The 22,674-nt window shown below is 40.0% G+C and overlaps 2 protein-coding genes across 4 annotated transcripts in view; both read right to left on the bottom strand.

The window, feature by feature from the left end:
* MFSD6 (major facilitator superfamily domain containing 6) overlaps window positions 1–22,674 on the bottom strand; it is a 74,013-nt gene that overhangs the window by 5,396 nt on the left and 45,943 nt on the right. For all 3 annotated transcript variants that reach the window (XM_004276940.4, XM_033400281.2, XM_049712142.1), the window contains exons 3-5: window positions 16,245–16,342; window positions 1,284–1,445; window positions 259–357 (exon numbers count right to left, since the gene is read on the bottom strand). In XM_004276940.4, the coding sequence (XP_004276988.1) occupies window positions 259–357; window positions 1,284–1,445; window positions 16,245–16,342 (359 nt within the window). The remainder of the gene's footprint in view (window positions 1–258; window positions 358–1,283; window positions 1,446–16,244; window positions 16,343–22,674) is intronic.
* The window catches only part of PMS1 (PMS1 homolog 1, mismatch repair system component), a 596,068-nt gene continuing 581,013 nt past the window's right edge, over window positions 7,620–22,674 (bottom strand). Inside the window, exon 8 of the mRNA XM_049712132.1 lies at window positions 7,620–12,806. Within this exon, the coding sequence (XP_049568089.1) occupies window positions 12,778–12,806 (29 nt within the window). The 3' untranslated portion in view covers window positions 7,620–12,777. The remainder of the gene's footprint in view (window positions 12,807–22,674) is intronic.

Raw genomic sequence — 22,674 nt, 5'->3', positions numbered from 1 at the left:
AACCAATACTTTCCCTAGTACCTTGTACCGTAAAACAAAACAAAAGCAAGCTGCCTAAAACAACCAGTATTCTTTTCAACATAGCAAGTGGCTTCTCTCCAGCAATGGTGCACGAGTTCACTGATACACCCCCGAGAAAATCTAGCCATGCAGGTCTGTGGTACACTCTGTTTCCACCTCTGGGTTTCTGAGGGGTATGTGCAGAATTCCCCACGGCTTCAACCTTTAGAACCGTTAAAGAACAATGAACATGCTTACCTTCTTCCTCATCTGGCACCGCCAGCCACTGGATCAGGGCAAAGAACAGGAGGATCACCAGGCAGGCCATGCCAATTCCTCGGAATGTTGCAGCAGCCCCTGTGGAAACAAACAGCACTCTGTAGAGTGATTCCCGGAAAGACAGGTAGCCCTCATCCAAAACTGTCAATGTTCTAAAGTTCAGGGCAAAGGCAGCAGAGCAAAGAATGGCAAATGGCCATTAGCTTCATATAGTAGGAAAAGCACAGGTCTGGGCAGGTGTCAAGAGATCCAAGTGCTGGTGTTGGATATCTGTCATTGATCAAATTTTAAAACTGCATTTATAAAATAAAGGACTGTCTCCGAGTGCCATTTTAAAATTCAGTGGTGCTCTCTTCATAAAGACAATTTACCTAACTATATATTAAACAACCTTATTAATCTGTAATTAGAACAGCCGAGCTCAAGTAGTGCTATATATTCAGACATCTCTGAGCCCACCTTCTAGGGACCTGAATACTCAAGATTCCTGGAGCAGAATAATGCCATCTCCACCTCAGCCCCGCCCTTGTATTTCCAATAAGGGAGATCTGGCAGGGCAGACAGACTGTGTTGTCACAGATGCAGTGACGTTACCAAAGCCAGCATATAGTTAGATTTTTTTGGTTCAAAATCTCCTGATGGAACAACAATGATGAACTCTCTTTCCTCTAGCATTATTATGAGCAGGTTTAGGGTACTTTACTTCAAACCAAAAGCACATGTGATTATTCATTTGTTTGGCTCCTTTGAGCTATCTGTGTAGCATCGCATTAAGCTGTCAGAGAAGCGTGCACGGTTACAAGCTGGCTCTAATCATCTTAACTACTGAAGCATACTGCTCTGCAATTTTGACTACCATGAAAGCTAGAAAGAGAATATATGAACAATGGAGTTTAGCTTCTGGCAATCTTCAGTAATAATTTGAGTGTTTATTGAGGGGTTGCTAAAAAAATTTGTTAAGTTTTCATCAAAGAAGAAAGAGAAAAAGAGAAAAACATTCTTACCAAAATAATTGACTAACACGCCTCCGATCATGGCTCCACAACCTCTCCCCAAACCCAGATGAAGGCCCTGCAGGATGCCCTGAGCAGATGTCCTCAGCTCTGGGGGAACTGCAGCGCTGAGATAAGAAATGCAGGCTGCCCAGATGGCCGCGTGTGTCACTCCTGGAGAGGAAGAAGAGCGGGCAGGGTGACCAATCAGCACTCCTTACATTACTCTTTTTTGGAACATGAGTTATTTACTTAACTATATATATATATATATATATATATATATATATGTGTGTGTGTGTGTGTGTGTGTGTGTATATATATATATACACACATATATATATATATACACACACACATATACATACCTAATAAAGATAAATATTTTGTGGTAAAATATACGTAACAATATTTATCGTTCAAACATTTTTAAGTGTATGGTTCAGTGGCTTTAAGTACATTCACAGTGTTGGGCAACCATCACTACCGTCCATTTCCAGAATTTTTTTATCATCCCAAACTGAAATTCAGCACCCGTTAAACAATACTACCTCCAGGCCCTGAGAAACACCACTTACCTTCTGTCTCTATGAATATGACTATGACTGCTCTGGGTACCTCATATAAGTGGAATCATACAGTGTTTGTCCTTTGGTGTCTGGCTTATTTCACTTAGCACAATGTCTTCAGCGTTCATCCATGTTGTAGCATGTGCCAGAATTTCCTTTTTAAGGCTAAAGGATATGTAGCCTTGTAACTTTTTTATCCATTCATCTGTTAATGGACATTTGGGCGGTTTCCCCCTTTTGGCTATTGGGAATGCTGCTGCTGTGAACGCTGATGTGCAAGTATCTCAGTCCCCGCTGTCAGTTCTTTTGGGTCTATACCTAAAAGTGGAATTACTAGGTCATATGGTAATAATATATTTAATACTGTGAGGGGCTGCTTTCCACAGTAGCTGCACCATTTTACATTACTACTAGAAATGCACAAGAGTTCCAATTTTTCCACATCTCACCAGATGTTATTTTCTGTGTTTTTTTATAATAGCAATCCTAATGAGTATGAAGTGGTATCTCATTGTGCTTTTGATTTGCATTCCCTAATGGCTAGTGATATTGATCATCTTTTTATGTGTTTTTGGCCATTTGTAAATCTTTAGAGAAAGTCTTTTGTCCATTTTCAAATTGGGTTGTTTGGGTTTTTTGCTGTTGAGTTGTCAGAGTTCCTTATATATTTTGGATATTGACCTCTTACTGGGTACCAGACGTATAGATCAACGGAACAGAATAGACCCCAGAAATAAACCCATGCATGTACAGTCAATCAATCTACAACAAAGGAGGCAAGAATATACAGTGGAGAGAAGACAGTCTCTTCAACAGGTGGTGTTGGGAAAGCTGGACAGCTACGTGTAAATCAGTGAAACCAGAACACTCCCTCATGCCATATACAAAAAATAAACTCAAAATGGTTTAAAGACCTAAATGTAAGACATGACACCATAAAGTTCCTATAAGAGAATATAGGCAAAACATTCTCAGACATAAATCGTAGCAATAGTTTCTTAAATCAGTCTCCCAAGGCAAAAGAAATAAAGCAAAAATAAACAAATGGGACTTGATCAAACTTAAAAGGTTTTGCACAGCAAAGGAAACCATCAACAAAATGAAAAGACAATCTAAGAAATGGGAGAAAATATTTGTAAATGATGCAGCCAACAAGGAGTTAATATCCAAAATATATAAACAGCTCATACAACTCAATATCATAAAAACAAGCCAATCAGAATACGGGCAGAAGACCTAAATAGAAACCTCTCCAAAGAAGACATACAGATGGCCAACATGCACATGAAAAGATGCTCATCACTGCTAATTATCAGAGAAATGCAAATCAAAACCACAATGAAATATCACCACACATGGGTCAGAATGGCCATCGTTAAAAAGTCTGGAGAGGGTGTGGAGTAAAAGGAACCCTCCTACACTGTTGGTGGGAATGTAAATTGGTACAAACACTATGGAAAAGAGTATGGCGTTTCCTATAAAAGCTAAAAATAGAGGTACCAATCCCACTCCTGGGTATATATCTGGAAAAAATTCTAATTTGAAAAGGTACGTGCACCCCAATGTTCATAGCAGCACTATTTACAATAGCCAAGACACGAAAGCAACCCAAATGCCCATCAACAGATGACTGGCTTAAGAAGATGTGGTGTATATATATATATATATATATATATACACACACACACACACATACATACATACATACATACACACCCACACAGTGGAATAATACTCAGCCATAAAAAAGAATGAAATATTACCATTTGCAGCAACATGTATGGACCTAGAAATATTATACTTAGTGAAGTAAATCAAAGACAAATACTATACGGTATCGCTTATATGTGGAATCTAAAAAATTATACAAATGAATCTATATACAAACCAGAAACAGACTCACATAGAAAACAAACATGGTTACCAAAAGCGAGAGGTAGGGCAGGAGGGGTGACAAATTAGGAGTATGGGATTAACAGATACTAACTACTATACATAAGGAGATAAGCAACAAGGATTTACTTATAGCATAGGAAATTATATTCCGTATCTTATAACAACTTATAATGGAATATAATCTGAAAAAAATATAACTGAATCACTTTGCTGTAATCTGAAACTAACACAGTATTGTAAATGAACTGTACTTCACTTTTAAAAGATTATTTCCAATTTTTTCCATTATAATTAGCATTATGATTAACATTTTTGGAGATACAGCTTTTTTTTTTTTTTGGTACGCGGACCTCTCACTGTTGTGGCCTCTCCCGTTGCGGAGCACAGGCTCCGGACGCGCAGGCTCAGCGGCCATGGCTCACGGACCCAGCCGCTCCGCGGCATGTGGGATCCTCCCGGACCGGGGCACGAACCCGTGTCCCCTGCATCGGCAGGCAGACTCTCAACCACTGCGCCACCAGGGAAGCCCTGGAGATACAGCTTTTTACGTATCTTATTTACATTGGCTATAATTCTACAAGTGGGGTTAATGATTCAAAGAATATAAATTTTTTTTTGCCTTTTAATATACAGCTCCAGTTTGTTTTCCAAGAGTGTAGAGACTATTTACAATGCCTCATTACCAGTTTCATTATATCCTCACCATTTGTTGGCAGGGAGGGGAGGGTAAAGATAACAGGTGAAAGAAAATTTGATTATTTTAATGTACAGCAACTGTGCATTGTATGAATTTAAATCTTTACTAGAGCACGGCTTTAAGTGTAATAGGAAGAGGGACTTCCTTGGTGGTCCAGTGGTAAAGAATCCACCTTCCAATGCAGGGAACGTGGGTTCGATCCCTGGTCGGGGAACTAAGATCCCACATGCCGCGGGGCAGCTGAGCCCATGCGCCACAACTATTGAACTCGCACGCCCCAATGAGAGAGCCCACGTGCCACAAACTACAGAGCCCACATGCCCTGGAGCCCGCGTGCCACAACTAGAGAGAGAAAACCTGCACGCCACAGCTAGAGAGAAACCCGAGCAGACTGCATGCCATAACGAAAAAGATCCCACATGCCTCAACAAAGATCCCGTATGCCACAACTCAGACCCAATGCAGCCAAAAAACTAATAAGGAAAATAAATGTAATAGGAAGATATTGTCACAACAGGTTTTATAGATAGCTGGAAAGGATTAAGAGATCATCTGGTTCTGCCTAGATTAAGTCTTGGACTTGCTTCCTGAAAAATAATCTCATTTGGAGATAATATCAACAGAAACTCAACCTATGTTTTAGAAAATTAAACTGAAAGATTAATATTCATTTAAGATTTAATCTGACAGTCTGCTTCTGCCCAAAATAAAACAACAGGGACTGGATTTACTTCCTTCTTGAAACAACAAACTGGACAAAATATATGAAACAATAGTTCCCAAGACACTGGACATCACCAACAAGGACAGTGATCTCAGAGAGATGGGAAACAATGAGGCGCTCCAGCTTACTGCCTGGTCAGAGTTTGAAAGCTGCAGGGCACAGAGGGGGAACCAGTGAGTTGAAGAGATGGAGCCGACAGTCTGGGGAGACCAAGGCAGCTGGAGCTCCAGGTCAGAGTACCAGAGAGCAGAGAGTTTCACAGCAACTCCAGAGATCTGCAGATGGTTTCCCTCAAGTATTCAGCAGAGTACTGATTAGCAAGAGCGTGTATAGAAACTACCCAAAGCCAGGGAAAGAACCGCCCCAAAAGCATTACAGAAAGCATTCCTCAGAACCCATACAGGGCTGGGAATAATACCTGTTTCCACCAGCCGCACTGGAAAAACTCATGATTCCTGGGATTGGTAGAGTACTCAAAAGGGTCTTGTGTTAGTATTATGAAAAGGTTAGCCCTAGTTTAAACACTGCTCTGGTACCATCTAAGTAATGTTTAAAAGCAAGACGCAAAAGGATCACACTAGTTCCAAGTAATCTAGTTGTGTCCCAGAACAAATCTCAAGAATATCTGTAGGAATACAAAAATATCCAGCACCTAACAAGGTAAAATTCACAATGTCGGACATATAATCAAATTCCCGGATGATTTTACTTAAGTAGATCCATAATAGAATAAACACTATTCTCACTGGGTACATTAGATTATATGCCCTATAGTAAACTGAGAAATAGCAAAATAATTTTTCTTATATGTTTCAGTAATAATTTCAAGTAGGCTGTTTTTTAACTAGAAAGATGGAAGAGGCAGTATGCACACTTAATTAATTTCCACAGAATTCAAATGAAGTGTTTGCTTTATCTGACTAAACAATTGCAGTACCTTAGATAATGCCAGCCTTCTCAGAATTGAATAATGCCTGGATAGAGTCTTAACTGTAAATGTTGACACAGTAATACACAATTAAAATATTATATGTTTTAAAGAATAGATTATTAAAGATGCAGCTAACTCCATTTCTTTTCAGATATGCATAGTTTTTCATTAACACTAAGGAAAAAACTCAAAAATATTATGAGAAATAAAATGAAATTTATTCAACATTAATTAGATTCAATAGTAACATCCAGCATAGATTTTAGAAATTATTTCTTAAAGATGAATCATCAAAGACCTGAAACCACATCAGATGGTTGTCAATTAACTTTAGTGGTGATGCCAAGTCTATTGTTATGTCTATATTTGACCAATCAATTACAGGATTTACAAGTAGACAAAGATGGGTCTATGTATTTATGTGACCAAAACAGTAACAAATATATTTTTGCTGTAATTCTAGATCAAATATAATTCTAGCAGTTATTCTCTTAAATGTGAAGGCTTGGACACACACAAAATCTTCCAATAATAGGGTTTCTTTTTTTTTTTTTTAATTCTAAGGGTTTTCTAAACCTTTGAGTCTTCTAAGATAATTAAAGCATTTTCCAGCAGGATGACTTAAATTAGGATACTTTTAAACTATTGTTAAAATTTGTTGGCTGGTATTACGTGGCAGTTATAAAAGATTCTCTGTAGTTAGAATTCCAGAGTTTCCTCATTGCTTTTTTGGGACTGATTAGATCATTGGAACACTCTTTAAAGCAACTCAGGGCATTAACTGAAGGGAAAAATAGTAAAGCATTTAGTAAAAAATTTTTTCTCTGGTACTAAAAGCAGAAGAATGAAAGCCATTTGGCTTGTATGTTCCAACATTTTCCAGGGTAGATGGAGAATTAAAATTGGTTTCTCTGAACTACCTTTATTTCAAAATATCATGTAAAAAGAAGAATCCGTATTACTTCCTAGAAAAGAACCAGCAAATGTAAATCCACAAGAGGGGACTGGGTTGATAACAATACCTCGTATGCAAATGACAATTGTGGAGTTTTGGTTCTTGTTCTTAAACTTGAATATGCAACCTAGTAATCATATTAATAATCTGAAACGCTTGCCAATATTTTTACTACACTTGTGTTCTGGTCCTCTACAATAAAGCATTCTAGAAACCTAAAAAAATAAATTCCACCATTTTCCGTATTTGTAAAATGGTATTTTAGGTATAAAACAACTTTCCTGGGCTTCCCTGGTGGTGCAGTGGTTGAGAGTCCGCCTGCCGATGCAGGGGACACGGGTTCGTGCTCCGCTCTGGGAAGATCCCACATGCCGCGGAGCGGCTGGGCCCATGAGCCATGGCCGCTGAGCCTGCACGTCCGGAGCCTGTGCTCCGCAACGGGAGAGGCCACAACAGTGAGAGGCCCACATACCGTTAAAAAAAAAAAAAAAAAAAAAAAAAAAACTTTCCTTTAAAATTTAGAGGGTAAAAGATATCATAAGCAGAAAAAAGAAAATGTTTCTACTTCTTTCCCTTTTATTAGAGAACTGTGAAAAAGGAGTAGATGATTATTCTCTACATGATGAAATAAATAAGCAAATGTATTGTGTCACTGGTAAATGTATTTACCCTAGAGCTATACCTTTTTAAACCTTTTAGTATGAGGTAACTAAGTTGGTGGATCAAACAGTAAGAATAAAAGGATGTTACCTCCGTGACTGACAGTAGTAACAAAGGCACATGAATTGACTCTCCTTGCAATGTTATTAACTCTTCCTTGGCTACTTGTTACAAAACTACTGATAATTTTGAGTGGCAATTCAACACCAACTCACATAACAGGTGCTTAATAAATATGTTTGAGTGGCAATTCAACACCATATGTTAACTGACAACAAATAACGCTCGAAGACCGCATAGGTCGTGGAAACTTAGCTTCTCAGTCCTTTCTTACCTTTACTGTGGTCCCTTGGGATTACCTTCAAGGCTAACAGAAACTCAGAGATATTTTCATACCACCTACTGCCAAGACCTTAACTGTTTGTGAATACACTACATTTGAATAACCTAGAACCATTAGAAATAATTATGATTAACATTTAATTTCTCTCATTAATAACGTTATTATAGCAGCTTACTCTACCAGGAGCTGTGCTACGTATTTTACAAAGATTATCTCCTTTATTCTTCCTAGTAATAGGTACCATTTTTTTCTTCATTTTCCAAAAAGGCACAGAGAGATTAAAGTGCCTTGTTCAAAGTGACACAGACAATAGGGTAGTGGAACAGGATATGAACCCAAGGTGTCTAAGCTCGGAACTTCAGTGCTTAAGTACTATACTATACATCCTCATAACCACTGTTAAAAGTATTCTATAATAAATGTAATCACCTAATTTGAGAGGTTTTCTTGATAATATCAAACATGCCCAATAATCTATCAATTTTTTAAAAATGTACATTCTTACTACCTTCTTCCCCTCCCTCCTAAAAGAGTTCACATCACACATAATATCAAGTTTTTTATATGCCCCAAATAACTCTTTACCTTATAATATTCAACATTCTTACCTGATCCTGCAACACGAATTTCAAGATTGTTCAGTCTTGGCCCACAAGAATGCTCTATTGCAATACATGGCATGTATTGATATGAACAAGAAAAAATCCTTTCTTCCCAAGAAGACAGCTGCTTTTTGTACAGTGCTGCTTGGCTTGGGGAAATCACATCATAATGGCATGGGAGGGGTGAGAACTGATGCGGTATCGGGGAACTAGTATTGTTTTGTTTTGTTTTTCTTGCTCTGCCACTGACTTGTGCTTACTGAACACAACACACATATCCCTTTAGCAGTGGCACACCAAAGCAGTTGTGACAGACCTTTTCCATTGATGGACCAAAGCATACATTTCAATTAGCTCGGTGTACCTCTCAAATGCTGAGATTAAAAAAAGTTTCTGAAAGATCAACCTGGTAAAAACCAGTAAGAGACTACTCTTCAAACAACAACGCAAGAAAACAAAAACCAAACCAAAGCAAAAACAAACCCTCCACTGGGCAGGCGATAAAAGGAGGCAGTATTGGTTAAGGTAATGCTCCTGTTGTAAGAGAGAAACCTCAGAATCTTAGTGGTTTCACCCATTAGATGTTTTCTTTTCTTGCCCATATAAAGTCCAATGGTCAAGGCACAGGAAGAGTAGCAGCTCTGCTTCACATAGTCATTCAGGGACCCAGGCTGCAGAGACTCTGTCTTCTTCCTCACATGGTTACCCTGGGCACCGATATCCAGCAAAGGACGGAAGAGAGGATGGCACATGGAAAATTTTATGGGCTGGGTTTAGAAGTGACACGTCATTCCTGCTTACATTCCACTGGGCAGAATCAGTCATATGCTCATACCTAACTGCAAGGAAGGCTAGGAAGTGGAGTCCAGTGTGTGTCCATGAAGAAAAGGAAATAGCAGGTGAACAACAAGCCAGTATCTCTGCCAAAGTCAGGGCCACCAACAGCAATGGACCTTCCAGAAAGAGTAGAGGACCCCACAAAGAGCAGTGGACCTAGCAGAAGCTTCATGAACCTTCCTGTGTCGCATGAAAGAGACTTTATATATGACACGCAACAATCAGCACTTCCACGCCCACCCATGTGCAGCACTGCAAGAATCTCCTGCATTCATTCACTCAACAGTCCTTACTGAGCACCCAGACCACATGCCGGAGCCCCTGCTCTGCACTGAGACTGTGACAATATACAGAACACGTGTTTAACCACCACAGAGCTTATAGTCTGGCGGGTGGAAGGGGGCAGGATTTACCTGAAGGAGGAGCAGACTGAGCTCCTTGAGGAGCTCATACCAGGACCTGGCACTGGGCTTGACACGTAACAGCAGCTGAGCAAAAGAGAGCTAAAACGAAACTGAGCAGGCAGTGGCCTGCTGGCTGGGATATAAGGAAGAAAGCACTTGTGGATAAAAGGTACCCTGGGTAACGATGGAGAAAACTTCCAACTCCCACGTATGAGTAAAAACGGAAAGAAGAAATGAAGTTTCTATAAGCTTCACTTTGCAAGTTTAAAAAAAGAAAGACATGTAAGTTGCTTTAAAAAAAAAAAAAGTCTATAACTAATACAACAATGTTTTGGGGGCCTTTGTGAATTTTACATGCTGGCGTTATACCCTTGGCATACCTTCAAACAGGTCTTAGGAGACTGCCACCCCAAACTGCCTGTGTTTAAGGTCAAGCCTTAACAACACTATATACTATATGCCCAATGTCTCCTCATAGCAAGCCACACGTGAGAACTGCTTTTACAGCAAAGCCAGTAAAAATTTCACTTCCCCAAAGATAACTTTAAAAACACTGTACACTGACTAGTCATTTATGGCCAGGCTCTCATGCATAACTGCAATGTAACCTCTTAGGGTAGAATCTTCTACGTTACATTTCCCCTGGTCCTGATTTTTATTATAACTTTTTATTTTACTTTTATTGCATGTTATTTAACATTTATTGAAGGCTAACTATGTGCCAGGTAATATGCTATATACTTTGCATAGAATAGTTTATTTAGTACTCATTAGCCTATTCTGTGGCACAAAAGTCTAAGAGGCTTAAAGTGATTAAGCAGCTTGCCTAAAGGACACAGAGCTTATAGGGAGGGGAGCTGGAATACAAGATAGTCTAATTCAAGCCTGAGCACTTTATGGTTTCCAGCTTACTGCATATTTTGGTAAGCTGTCTCAAATAATTTGCAGAATGAGGTGGGGACATAAGTAAATGATTAAAACACACTGCTGTTTTTACAAATGTGCAATGGATGGCAGGATGGTATCCTAGGGAAAAAGCTAACATATTAAAGATTCAACTTTTAAACTTAGTTTTCAGCTTTCCTTCACATATTTATAAGCTTCTAAGATAGAACTTCCTCTATTATTCAAAAGCTTTAATGATTAGAAAATATCAACTATAGTACATTTTGCAGGGACTGTGAAATCAAACAACAAGCATTTACAGTATATCTTCCTGTGTGCATGCTTCTTGGAGAATTCAAAAACTGTAAGGTGTGGTCTTTGCACTTAAGGGTTAAAACTAAGTCAGGAAGTAAAACTAGTACTTGTTAAATAAAATAATTGGGTAACAATTAAGTGCTAAACTGTGTAACATAGTCCATAACTCTGAGAACAATTCAGAAAAGGAAGAGCTAAGTGTCAGATGCAGTTTGCCAGAAAAGGATTCTTGCAGCAGAAGATATTTAAAATGAATTCTGAAGGGACAAAATAATGTCTATTTTTAAGAGATTGTATAAGAACTTTTAGTAACTGTAAAGCATGGGAATGATAAAGAATAAAACTGCTCTATTACAATTTATGACTATTCTGATTAAAAATTAACTTTAGCAGTAACATCAATGACATCCGTATGCCAATTTTATTCACTGAAATACTAAACTTAGAGCATTTTGTATATCTTATATATTCATGTGACAAGCTACTTGTGTCTTAAGGGTTAAGTCAGGCAGCCTGGAATCACGGCTAGAATTTCCACTGTCAGATAAGGGCTACATTGTAATGCTTTCATAATTTCTCCATGTTCTTCCTGAGAGGAAGGAAAACATGATTCTCACTCGGCTGAGTAGGCATACTAAATAAGAGAGTAAAGCTTCATAAATGTCAGTTCAAGCTTTCCTACTGGTGACATTAAAAAACTATCTTTCATCATAATCTTAACCCAGATCCTACCGATCAAGCAATCTGCAGAGAAGGACGCGACACAGACCTCATTTTCACCCTTCAGTGCTTGAGCCATTAATTTGAGCACCACAAAAGGACCTCTTTAGTTACAGCAGCCCTGGTCTGGCCTTACTCTCCTTAAATACATTTTAATAGCAAAAATAATTTGAATCACATCCATCTCAAAGTCTTGCAAGGATTCACAACAAACACCGGCATAAAAATGAGCATAAAAAATTTGACTGTGATTTTTATCAGAAGTGTATACTCTGGATCACAATCAAGAATATGTTTAAATGCTTCTCGTACAGAAGTAAAGGAGAAAAACATGTGGGTTCTTAAAATGAGATCCTATAAATAAATATAAACTATCCTAACCCCTCCACTGCACCCAGCAATGCTTTTAGGCACTTAGACCCACTGCGTCTTTTTAAAATAAATTACAGGCTCCTTATGAGTAGGAAATACATCTTCTGCTTCTTTACATGGTGGCACCCGTTGCCTACTGAATAACATGTTTGCTGCAAAAGACAAGTGAACGGCTAAAAGGCTGCAAGAGACACTGGCTGCTAAATGTGAGAAAGATCATAGGAAAGAAACATCCTCATAATCCCCAACAGTCTTACCTTGACCCCAAAATAGATACCCACATAGCCTCCTTTCTAGGGGTCTAGAGAGGAGGAAATTTGCTTTATCCCCATCCCATCAGCTAATTATTACCAACATAGCCTGAGGAGATACATGCTGAGATGATGATCAAGAGCTTCTGGGAATGAAGGATAACAAGGAATCTTCCTCCCTCAGTTACAGGTAACCCCAAAGAGGAAGAGATGAGTAGTCAGAGATATGGAATAAAGCACATCCCTTGTCTCCTCCCCTTCCGTTGCTCCACTAGGTGGTACTAGTTCTCATGGTGTTTTAGGGATGAGGCACGGGGTGAAAGGTTGAAGAGCTAGACCTCACCTCTATTTTTTTTTTTTTGCGGTACGCAGGCCTCTCATTGTTGTGGCCTCTCCCGTTGCGGAGCACAGGCTCCCGACGCGCAGGCTCAGCGGCCATGGCTCGCGGGCCCAGCCGCTCCGCGGCATGTGGGATTCTCCCGGACCGGGCACAAACCCGTGTCCCCTGCATCGGCAGGCGGACTCTCAACCACTGCGCCACCAGGAAAGCCCTCAGCTCCATTTTTCAAGAAGACCCTCTGTGTGGCTCTGGGGCCGGAATCAAAGAGTGGAAGTGCTGACTGTTCAGTGTCACGACCATCAGTGATGAGAGCCAATGTCCTGCTTCCCCATCCTCCCCCCTCCTAAGGCTGGGTCTTTGGAAATCATCAGGTAGCAGTTCCAGTCAAGGGATTAAGGGGCATCTATCATGATAGTGGGCTGGTCCTGTAATTAAATCATTCCGTGTTTTGTCATCATTTCTCGTTTTACTGCATCCTAAGTAGAGCTGCCTTAAGCACAGGGACTTTAAAGTCATTTGGATGAGCTTGTAAATCTGGAAGAGTTCAGACTGGAAAAACAAACCCGTTCAGTCACAAGTGTGTTCCTGTGAAACAGGATTTATTCCACATAGATAATCCACTGTTTTCCGTAGGGTGGGCATGGGTCAAACAAAGGCAAGGGATTTTTTGTTGTACAGCCAAAACACTCAGCACTCACTTCTGCCAGGGAATGAAACCGTCTCCTCCTCCTTTTTAGACGCAAAGAGCTCTGTGGAACTGGTCACAGAGCCCCGTGTTAGATGTGGAGACTCCCCGTATTTACAGATTCCCCCTTTTTACTTGCTTCAGATCAGTAGCTAGGTTTCTACTGGCACGGGGGAAATAAAATGAAACACAGAGGTATGAACTGTAGCCTGCCACGGGAAGCAGGGATACCTGCCCTAAGGTGCACATAAATACATATTATAAAAATATGTACTGGGGGGGCTTCCCTGGTGGCGCAGTGGTTGAGAGTCCTCCTGCCGATGTAGGGGACACGAGTTCGTGCCCCGGTCCGGGAAGATCCCACGTGCCGCAGAGCGGCTAGACCCATGAGCCATGGCCGCTGAGCCTGCGCGTCCGGAGCCTGTGCTCCGCAACGGGAGAGGCCACAACAGTGAGAGGCCCGCGTACCGCAAAAAAAAAAAAAAATATATGTACCGGGTCAGCAGCTTAGGATGACAAACCCATCGAGCCCTAGCCAAAGCCTCCCACTCAGGTTCCCTGAGATGCCGTTCCACCCTCCACGGCTGTGCTTTGGCACGTGGCTCTTCTCTGTGCCAAAATGTCTGCTTCTCTTTAGGCCCCCGGGGGGGGGTCCTGGTCACCCTTCAAAATCCAGTTTATCTATGATTTCCTTGGGGAATCTTTTAATAATATCATCCTCCCACTCTCTGCTTCACAAAGCTAATCATTCCCTCCATGGAGCTCCTTCTCTGTTACCTGGCACATTTTTCTGATTCCATCTAACACACTGGGTAGCAATTATGTATTTATACATCTGGCTTCCAGAACAGTGAGACCTTGAGGCCTAAGTTAATATATTGTTTTTTAATTATATTCCCAGCACTCAGCATGCTGCGTGACTCCTGGTGGCTATTTAACATATCTTTAATAAATTAACAGGAAAAAAGACATTTTCGATTCACAACAGCATTTGTTTTTCCCTCTTATAAAATTCTTCTCTTGTTATAAATGTCTTCTTTAACCACTGTTTTAAAAAAGCTTCTCTCTTTTGCTCTCTTTTCTTTTTTTAATATATATATATATTTGTTTATTTATTTGGCTGCACCGGGTCTTAGTTGCGGCACACAGGATCTTCAGTTGCGGCATGTGGGATCTAGTTCCCTGACCGGGGATCGAACCCAGGCCCCTTGCACTGGGAAGCGCAGAGTCTTAGCCACTGGACCACCAGGGAAGTCCCTGCTCTATTTTCTTAAGTCACTAATGCAAACTATCCTTTTTTATCTAATTCATATTAAATTAAAAGGAGAGAAAAAGGTCTATGCATGTATTTTTATAACAGGTATACCAGTTTTTTTGTTTTTTGTTGTTTTTTTTTAAGTAAGAGTCTGCACGTGGTGTCATACCAATAAATAAAGCAGTTAAGTCAGGCGAGCACCCTGCCTCATAGAATAGAGTCAGAATTAGAGGTGGGAACCCCTAAGGCTGTGTTGCTTATACCTTGTTGTTGCACATTTCTTTCCTGCAGTTCATATTTTGTGCTTTGTTTTTCTTACATGACACAATACTGAGATGTATGCCCCACCTCAAGACTATTCAAGAGTTCTAATTATTACAAACAATAATTTCTTATTATAAGACCAAATTTCCATTTTCTATATATTTATAAACAAAATCTCTTTTCATCATTTATACCACTGCATCAGACCTGAGAAAAGCACCTTTAAAGTGTGTCCATATTTGAATTTTATAATTTTAATGTGACTATAAATTATGTCTCCTTTCAATTAGGATAGGTTTTTTTTTTTCATTGCCACGATGGGATTTGGTGAATGAGCTTTCGCATTTTATACATTTTGTTTAGATATATAATTGTGAGTCTTTCATCTTAGATATTATGATAAAGAATTATGTTGATTGTATGGCATTTGCATCCTCAGGGTCAGGGAAAATGACAATGGCAATCTATAAAGCTAATAAAATTGTATATAGTCATAGACTGTTTGGTACAATTAATGATTTAGGAGCCTGGGCAGCCCCGGAAGACCTCAACTCCAATGATGTTATCCTGAACCTTTATTTTAATCATAATGCCAATCACCAAATGGTTTAGCCAAGCTGCTAACAGAACTTCTCAGGATACAGTCTGGATTATATGAGCTAATGAATAGAAATCAATGTTTTCACTGCTCTTAAGCCACATGGCAAGAAAGTTTTTTCAAAGTTACATGTTGAAGGGTCCAGTGAAGCAAAGAGAAGAACTCAGGTCAGGATATTTGAGCAAAGATTTTAAAGGTGCATGGGAAAACAACAGCCTGACTATAAAGCTTGTGTTACAAATCACTAGGTGTGATCAAAGTAACTGAAGAAATATAATAATTATGACCTTTTTTTTTTTTTTGCAGTAAGTATAGTTAACCTACAAAAATACCAAAATCTTTAAAATATAAATCGTTTTATATTTAAAACCACCTTTGGATGTGTACACCTAACAGCTGTACATGAGTTTATTGCAGAGTTCCTCTTTCTTTGTTTAAACACAAGGGTGTGGGAAATAATCCAGCTTTGTTTAGCTCAACAAACACAGAACACTCAGAGGAACTGAAGAACCAGCACCCTGACGTAACCTGTTCCTTCACAACCACTTCAAACTCATATAAAACAGTGCCTCTGCCCTTCCTTTGTAGAGTCAGATGCTGAGGGCCACTGAACTTTCATGTAGTCATAACTCAGGTAGAAAAATAATTCTAATTCCAACTGTTAACTTGCCTTGAAGAACTTCCATGGGGAGAACAGTCCAGGCATTCTCCAGGTAGGAAATATAAATATAGCGAGCCGTATTGCAGGCCAGGCCAATGTACAGAACCCTAAAAAAAGCAGAGGAAAATAAGTTGAGGCTCTGGTAGAGATACAAAACATGCAAATATCACCTAGTTTTTCCCCTGCCCAAAACATCCATCATCCAGCAGGCAGTGTTCCAAACTCAGAAGTGGGGAAGCTAAAGGACAATTAAATTTAACCATAAACTCTTAGGAATAAGAAAACTGCTTCTAACATATCTGCTCTCAGCCTTTTCAAAATGCTTGTTAATATAAAAGCAAACATCACCCTTCCTGAAACTTAATTAGTAGCAGAGATGATGCTTTTTTAAGATAGTCTGGGCATACTGCCATCTGTAATGACATTGCTGGCTTCCTTCCAGGTGGCTGTAGGGTAAATATGCCTGGGATTGCAGCCACTTCACTATGATGGGGGAAGGACAGGCTAAAAATGAGAACATGTGAATATGTGGCCCCGCTTGCAATACCCAAGACACCAAGCAGTTTCACAAAGAGACTCTCAAGGTCATTGAAAACTGTCATCCAATGATGAATAATAACTATTTGGAAATCAAACACTTTTTCCTATCAGTTCAATTGATACAAGTTCATTATTTAAAAAAAAAAAATCCATGATATCACATGTTTACAAAATTGATAGATATATATCAGCCTCTAGCTTTCACTCTCACAATCACCACCACAAAAATTATGAGTAAAAACAAAATAAACAAAGGCCTTAAACGGTGAATCCAAGCATAAGGTTACCATCTCTCTCATTCTGAACTAGACAGGCTGGAAGCAAAGGGTGGCTACTTCTCTTTACAAAAACACAACCCAGGGGATTTCTTTTTCTTGGTTGTTTTCCATTTTCTGTTAATTTTCCCCAACCTTAATGCTTTTCTTGTGTTCTAAATCCAAGTGAATGAAAACTAGAAGGTAAAAGAAATAAACCAATTTTTTGACAATCAGTGGTATTTTCCTAATCTTACTCAACTGTATTTTTATATTAAAATCATTCTTATAAACAGTGTCCTCTTTTTCCAACACTGGATCAAGGAAACGAAATGCTCTGAGGCATCCAGCTGGTATTAACTGCAAATATGGAGCGGAAAGAAATATGGGGAAAGACAACAAAAGGGTTGAGGGGGTGGGGATGGGATAGGAAATGGATATTAGAATGGATTTAGGAGCTCTTCAATAACGAAAAGGTCTGGGTTGTCATATTCTTTGGACTTTATGCTCTTTTTACTTGTATGTTTTGAAGAAAAAAGTACGTTTCAAACCTGTTTGATAAAAAATTTGCTGAACAAACTTGCTATAAATCCGTCAGCCAGGGTCCCAATGCTAGGAAACAGCAACGAAAAGCCCACAGGAGATTAAAATGCAAAATACACTATACAAACACACAAGTTACACAAATATGTTTCCTTCCAGGTTCTGAAGCAGCCCCGCTGATGACATCAACTTAGCCTAACTCATGGTCAGCAAACATTTTCTATAAAGGGCCATATAGTAAATAGGTCTTGTAGGTCTTTTGCACATTCTCAACTCTGCTGCTGTAGCATGAAAGCAACCATAGACGGTATGTAAATGAATAAGCATGGATGGCTGTGTTCCAATAAAATTCGAATTATGAACACTGAAATTTAAATTTCATGTAATTTTCATGTATCACAAAATAGTATGCTTCTTGTGATTTTGTTTTCAACCACTTGAAAGTATAGAAACTTTTCTTAGTTCCTGGGTCCTACAAAACAGGCAGTAGGCCAGATTTGGCCCCTGGCCATAGCTTGCCAACCTCTGACCTAGCTCACTAGTTCTTATTAACTCTGCCTGTACATCAGATTTACTCGGGCAACTGTTAAAAACTACAGTGTTGAGGCCCATGCCACCCTCAGTTAAGGCTCTTTAGGATTGGAACTCAGGCTCCGTGCTTTTGAAAGCTCCCCAGGTTATTCAGATACTGAGCCAAAGGTGGAGAACCACTGACCTAGCTCATTCTAAGCAGCTCCAAGTAATTCTTGCCCATAATCCCATCATAAAAAGATTTGGTACTACATCTTCCTTGTGTTCATATTGCCTATCCTATACCTTTCTTTTGAGCCCACTTCTGAATCAGGGTTACCATGACAACCGCTATTCAATCCAGGCCACAGTCCACAGGGCCTGGCCCTAAGTAACACATAAGAGGTAGGTTGCGCTATGCCTTCAAACCTCTCTCTACCCCCGTGGAATTCAGCCTCTGGAGTCTGTAATTTCTCGGACCCTTAGGTCTCGGATTGCCACCAACCAGCCCAGTGACTACGAGCTTGATATACCTTTCAATTCTTTTCCATGTTTGTAATCTCACAACTGATAGTTCTTTGGGACCAAAGAACTGATAGTTCTTTGTAAAGGTGAAAACACAAAATCAGAAGTATCCAGCACAAATTACTTCATCTCCTAGAGCCTCAATTTCCTCATATATCAAGTAGACAACAACATCAACTCTGCAGGCTTGTGATAATTACAACACAGTGAGTTGCCCATAATAAGCACTCAATAAAAGGTATTATTATTACTATTCTTCTTATTATTTTAAAGAAAAGTGTCCAAGTATCCTTCTTTTTTCTGATAAAACTTTTATCCCAGAATTCCAAAAGAAAGGACACTAGCATTCCTCCCTCACCAACCATTCTGGCGAAGCCGGTGGCTTAAAAAAATCGGCAAGTGTAAAATGATGAGCAGAAAGGAAGGCAGCATTTTGATCTATGAAAAGGGAAAGAAGTAGACAACATATTTATTGAATAATCACTGAAAAGTACTGCAGCAACCTAAGAATCTCTTTAATATCTGAATGGGATATTTAAACTGCCGTAGTATTCACTGTTATGGGCTGAACTGTGTCCCCTCCAAAATTCATATGTTGAAGGTCTAAGTCCTAACCCCCAGTATCTCAGAGTGTGGCTAGATATGGCGATAGGGCCTTTAAAGAGGTGATTAAGGTGAAATGATGTAATATGGGTAGGCCCTAATCCAACATGACTAGTGTCCTGATAAGAAGAGATTAGGACAGAGACAGACACAGAGGGAAGACCAGGTGAAGACACTGGAAGACAAGCCAAGGAGAGAAGTCCTCAGAAGACATACATCCTGCCAACACCTTGATCTTGAACTTTTAGCTTCCAGAACTGTAAGGAAATAAAATTTCTGTTTTTTAAAGCCAGTCTGTGGTGCTTTGTTATGGCAGCCCTAGGAAATGAATACATGCACACTCATGAAATTAAGGATTTGCTAATAAAAAGGAATTTATAATATGTTTTACTAGATCATCTTCTGGACAAATTCTTTACGCTGAATATAGAGCATATGTTTGGAGTCCTAGAATTTGCCTGAGCATTAAGAGGTCTGGAAATACAGAAAAATAGTCTGAAAAATGCCTCTCAGTGACATACAGAGACCCACTGAACACCTACAGTGAAATAGCTCAGAAACAACATCATTGCTTTCCTATTTCACAACAAGAAGTAAGTATAAAAGTAGACAAGAAATAAAGACAATTTTAGAACAGGTGTTATAGATAACTGATCTATAAAGAACACAACTGGTAAGGAGCAGATGATTCAGCAGAAAACACTACACCATGGAAAACCCAAATCACTGGTCAAACTCCTTGATTCTTTATTTGAGCAAAATATAATGGTAGGAGAAAAGTACTTATGAGTTTCTAATTTCTTACAAAACCACAACCCACAGTGTTGACAGGATAAGTTGACTGGTGATTATCTTATAATGAAACTGGTACTTGTTTTTTTGTTTTATTTTGTTTTTCAGAATGACAGTATTCAAGATACAGAAGCAATTAATTGTGAGTCATCCTGCAATTCCTAACAGAGTGTGGGTTAATTATGATGTCCTACTTTTCTAATTTAAACCATCTATAATATAACATGACTGAATAACCCCTGAGAACATTTCTAAATTACAAAGAACATGAATTTTGCTCAATAAACATTAACTGAGATACCACTATGTAACATACACTGTGCTGGATGAAAGGGAATAAAAATGAAGAGAAATCCTCCTTGCCTGCTAGGAACTTAGTCTAGTGGGGAGACAGGCACAGAAGCAAATAAGTTAAATACAATACCCTAAGAGGTCTGCACAAAGTGCTATGGCTACACAAAGGAGAGGTTCTTAGCTACCCCTGGGGGTCCCAGGACACTTGGGTTAGAAGCAAACGGACAAAGGAGGAGGGACAAGCATCACAGGCAGAGGGAACAATAGAAAGGTTAACCATAAAACCTCAAGCATTTGCAGGCAGAGAGGGTATTTGAACGATGTAAGACGGATCAAAGTCTAAGGATTTATGAAGAGATAAGTGAACTTTTCCAGCCCAGATCCAATCTGGAAATTATTCTCTATTCCAGAGACAATACAGGTTATGAGCAGCAGAGAAAGATTTAAGTAGGATTATCCTACAATGCTCTCAGATATATGAGATGAAAGAGCAACACCACGCAAAGAGAACCCATTCTCAGCCGAATGAGTAATTGGCAGCAAGCATGTTGCAAAGCCTCTAATGGAGAAACAGAAAGGTTCCTCAAAAAAGAAAAAACACTGGATGAAAACAAAATGCCCTGGATAAGAATGGTTCTTATCAACCAGACATGGAGCATTTGCAGATGGAGTCTGAACATGTGCTCAACCTGTGGTACCAGCCCTCGCACAAAGACACAGCGTTCCAACGCACAGAAGTGTTGCTCCAGGGCTGGGTGGAGATGAAGACAGACTAGCAGGACTTCCCTGGTGGCGCAGTGATTAAGAATCCGCCTGCCAGTGCAGGGGACACGGGTTCAAGCCCTGGCCTGGGAAGATCCCACATGCCGCGGAGCAACTAAGCCCGTGCGCCGCAACTACTGAGCCTGCGCTCTAGAGCCCATGAGCCACAACTACTGAAGCCCGCGTGCCTAGAGCCTGTGCTCCGCAGCAAGAGAAGCCACGGCAATGAGAAGCCCGCGCACCACAACAAAGAGTAGCCCCCGCTCGCTGCAACTAGAGAAAGCCCACCTGCAGCAACGAAGACCCAATGCAGCCAATAAATAAATAAATAAATTCATAAAATAAAAAAAAAAGACAGACTAGCAACGAACCATGATTCAGAAAGTAATATTTTGACAGGTTAGAGGCCACTGAGACAATGTCCTCAACTAGAGGACAATGTCACCTAGCTAGAGTTTCATTAGGAACACCAGTTCCTAATGGGAAAGAAGTACCTCATGTATCAATCAGCTTAGGTTTTCTGTATGGTAAACAGTATACGGACTCACCCTTAGGCTGGGTTCCATCATTCCCAGATCATCCTTTTATGGTCTATATGAACTTGTCAGTAAAAAAAAAAAAAAAGTTCTTTCAGATATTGCTACAGGTGTCTTTCTAGAGCAGACAGACACCAGCTGCTAATTAAAGTCGGGATTCTGGTGCTTAATGCAAGCATTCAGTGGAAGCAGTGCCCTCCTCCCCAGGAATGAGGCTTATTTCCAGCATAATCACCTGATACTGACAACCTTAGAGTAAGATGATGTTCCCGACTGTCAGCTTTATCAGTAGGAAAATATAACTCCAAACTCTTTAGAAGATAACTAAACTAGAAGGTTTAAGCCTTCAAGAGTTAAATTTTAGTCTCGAAAATTACTGTTTTTTCATATTCATCCCCCTCCTCCCAACCAACCTGCATGATGTAATGTCACTGTGGGTGTCCTCCCAGGATTTCTCTGCCTCTATGTAGCAGAATAGGGTTTTACTGTCACTGTCTGGAATCTCTTGTCCTGCCTCCCCTTTCTTGTCCTCTCTACCCTGTGTCCCATACCCAGGGCTGGCTGGCTTGAACGGATCCTAGCTGGCATTCCTTGGAACTCCCACCCTAAGCAGAGGGCCCGAGCTACCATCACGGGACACTTCTCATGCCACAGTGGTAGCAAAAGCAACCAGAGTGAAGACGTGGCCTAGAGTCAATGACCTGAGCAACATGTGGCAGAAGCTGTCACACCCCATGCCCAGTGCTCACCTAGAAGTGGCAGAGCTGATGACACACCTATTCCTTCTTCCAAGACACGACTTTGGGCACTAGTATCTCTGATTGTGAGAGTCCTACACTTGAAAGTGCTCATCTCTTCTAAGAAACCATCTCAAATGTCCCCAGGTATAATTGATCCTATCTCACCATCTCAAATGTCCCCAGGTATAACTCTTCCTCTGTTATACTCTTTGTTTCCATTAGAGTACTTGTCACAATCTACAAGTGCTATACACAGAAGACCGTGAGTTCCTGGGAGGCAAGGACTGTGTCTTTTTCATCTTGTACTCAAAAGGAGCCTGCCTTACTCAGGTGCTCAGTG

The sequence above is a fragment of the Orcinus orca genome, chromosome 7, assembly GCF_937001465.1.
Source record: "Orcinus orca chromosome 7, mOrcOrc1.1, whole genome shotgun sequence".
Taxonomy (NCBI): Eukaryota; Metazoa; Chordata; class Mammalia; order Artiodactyla; family Delphinidae; genus Orcinus; species Orcinus orca.
Note: the sequence above shows the minus strand (reverse complement) of the source record. Positions and strands in the feature narration are given on the sequence as shown.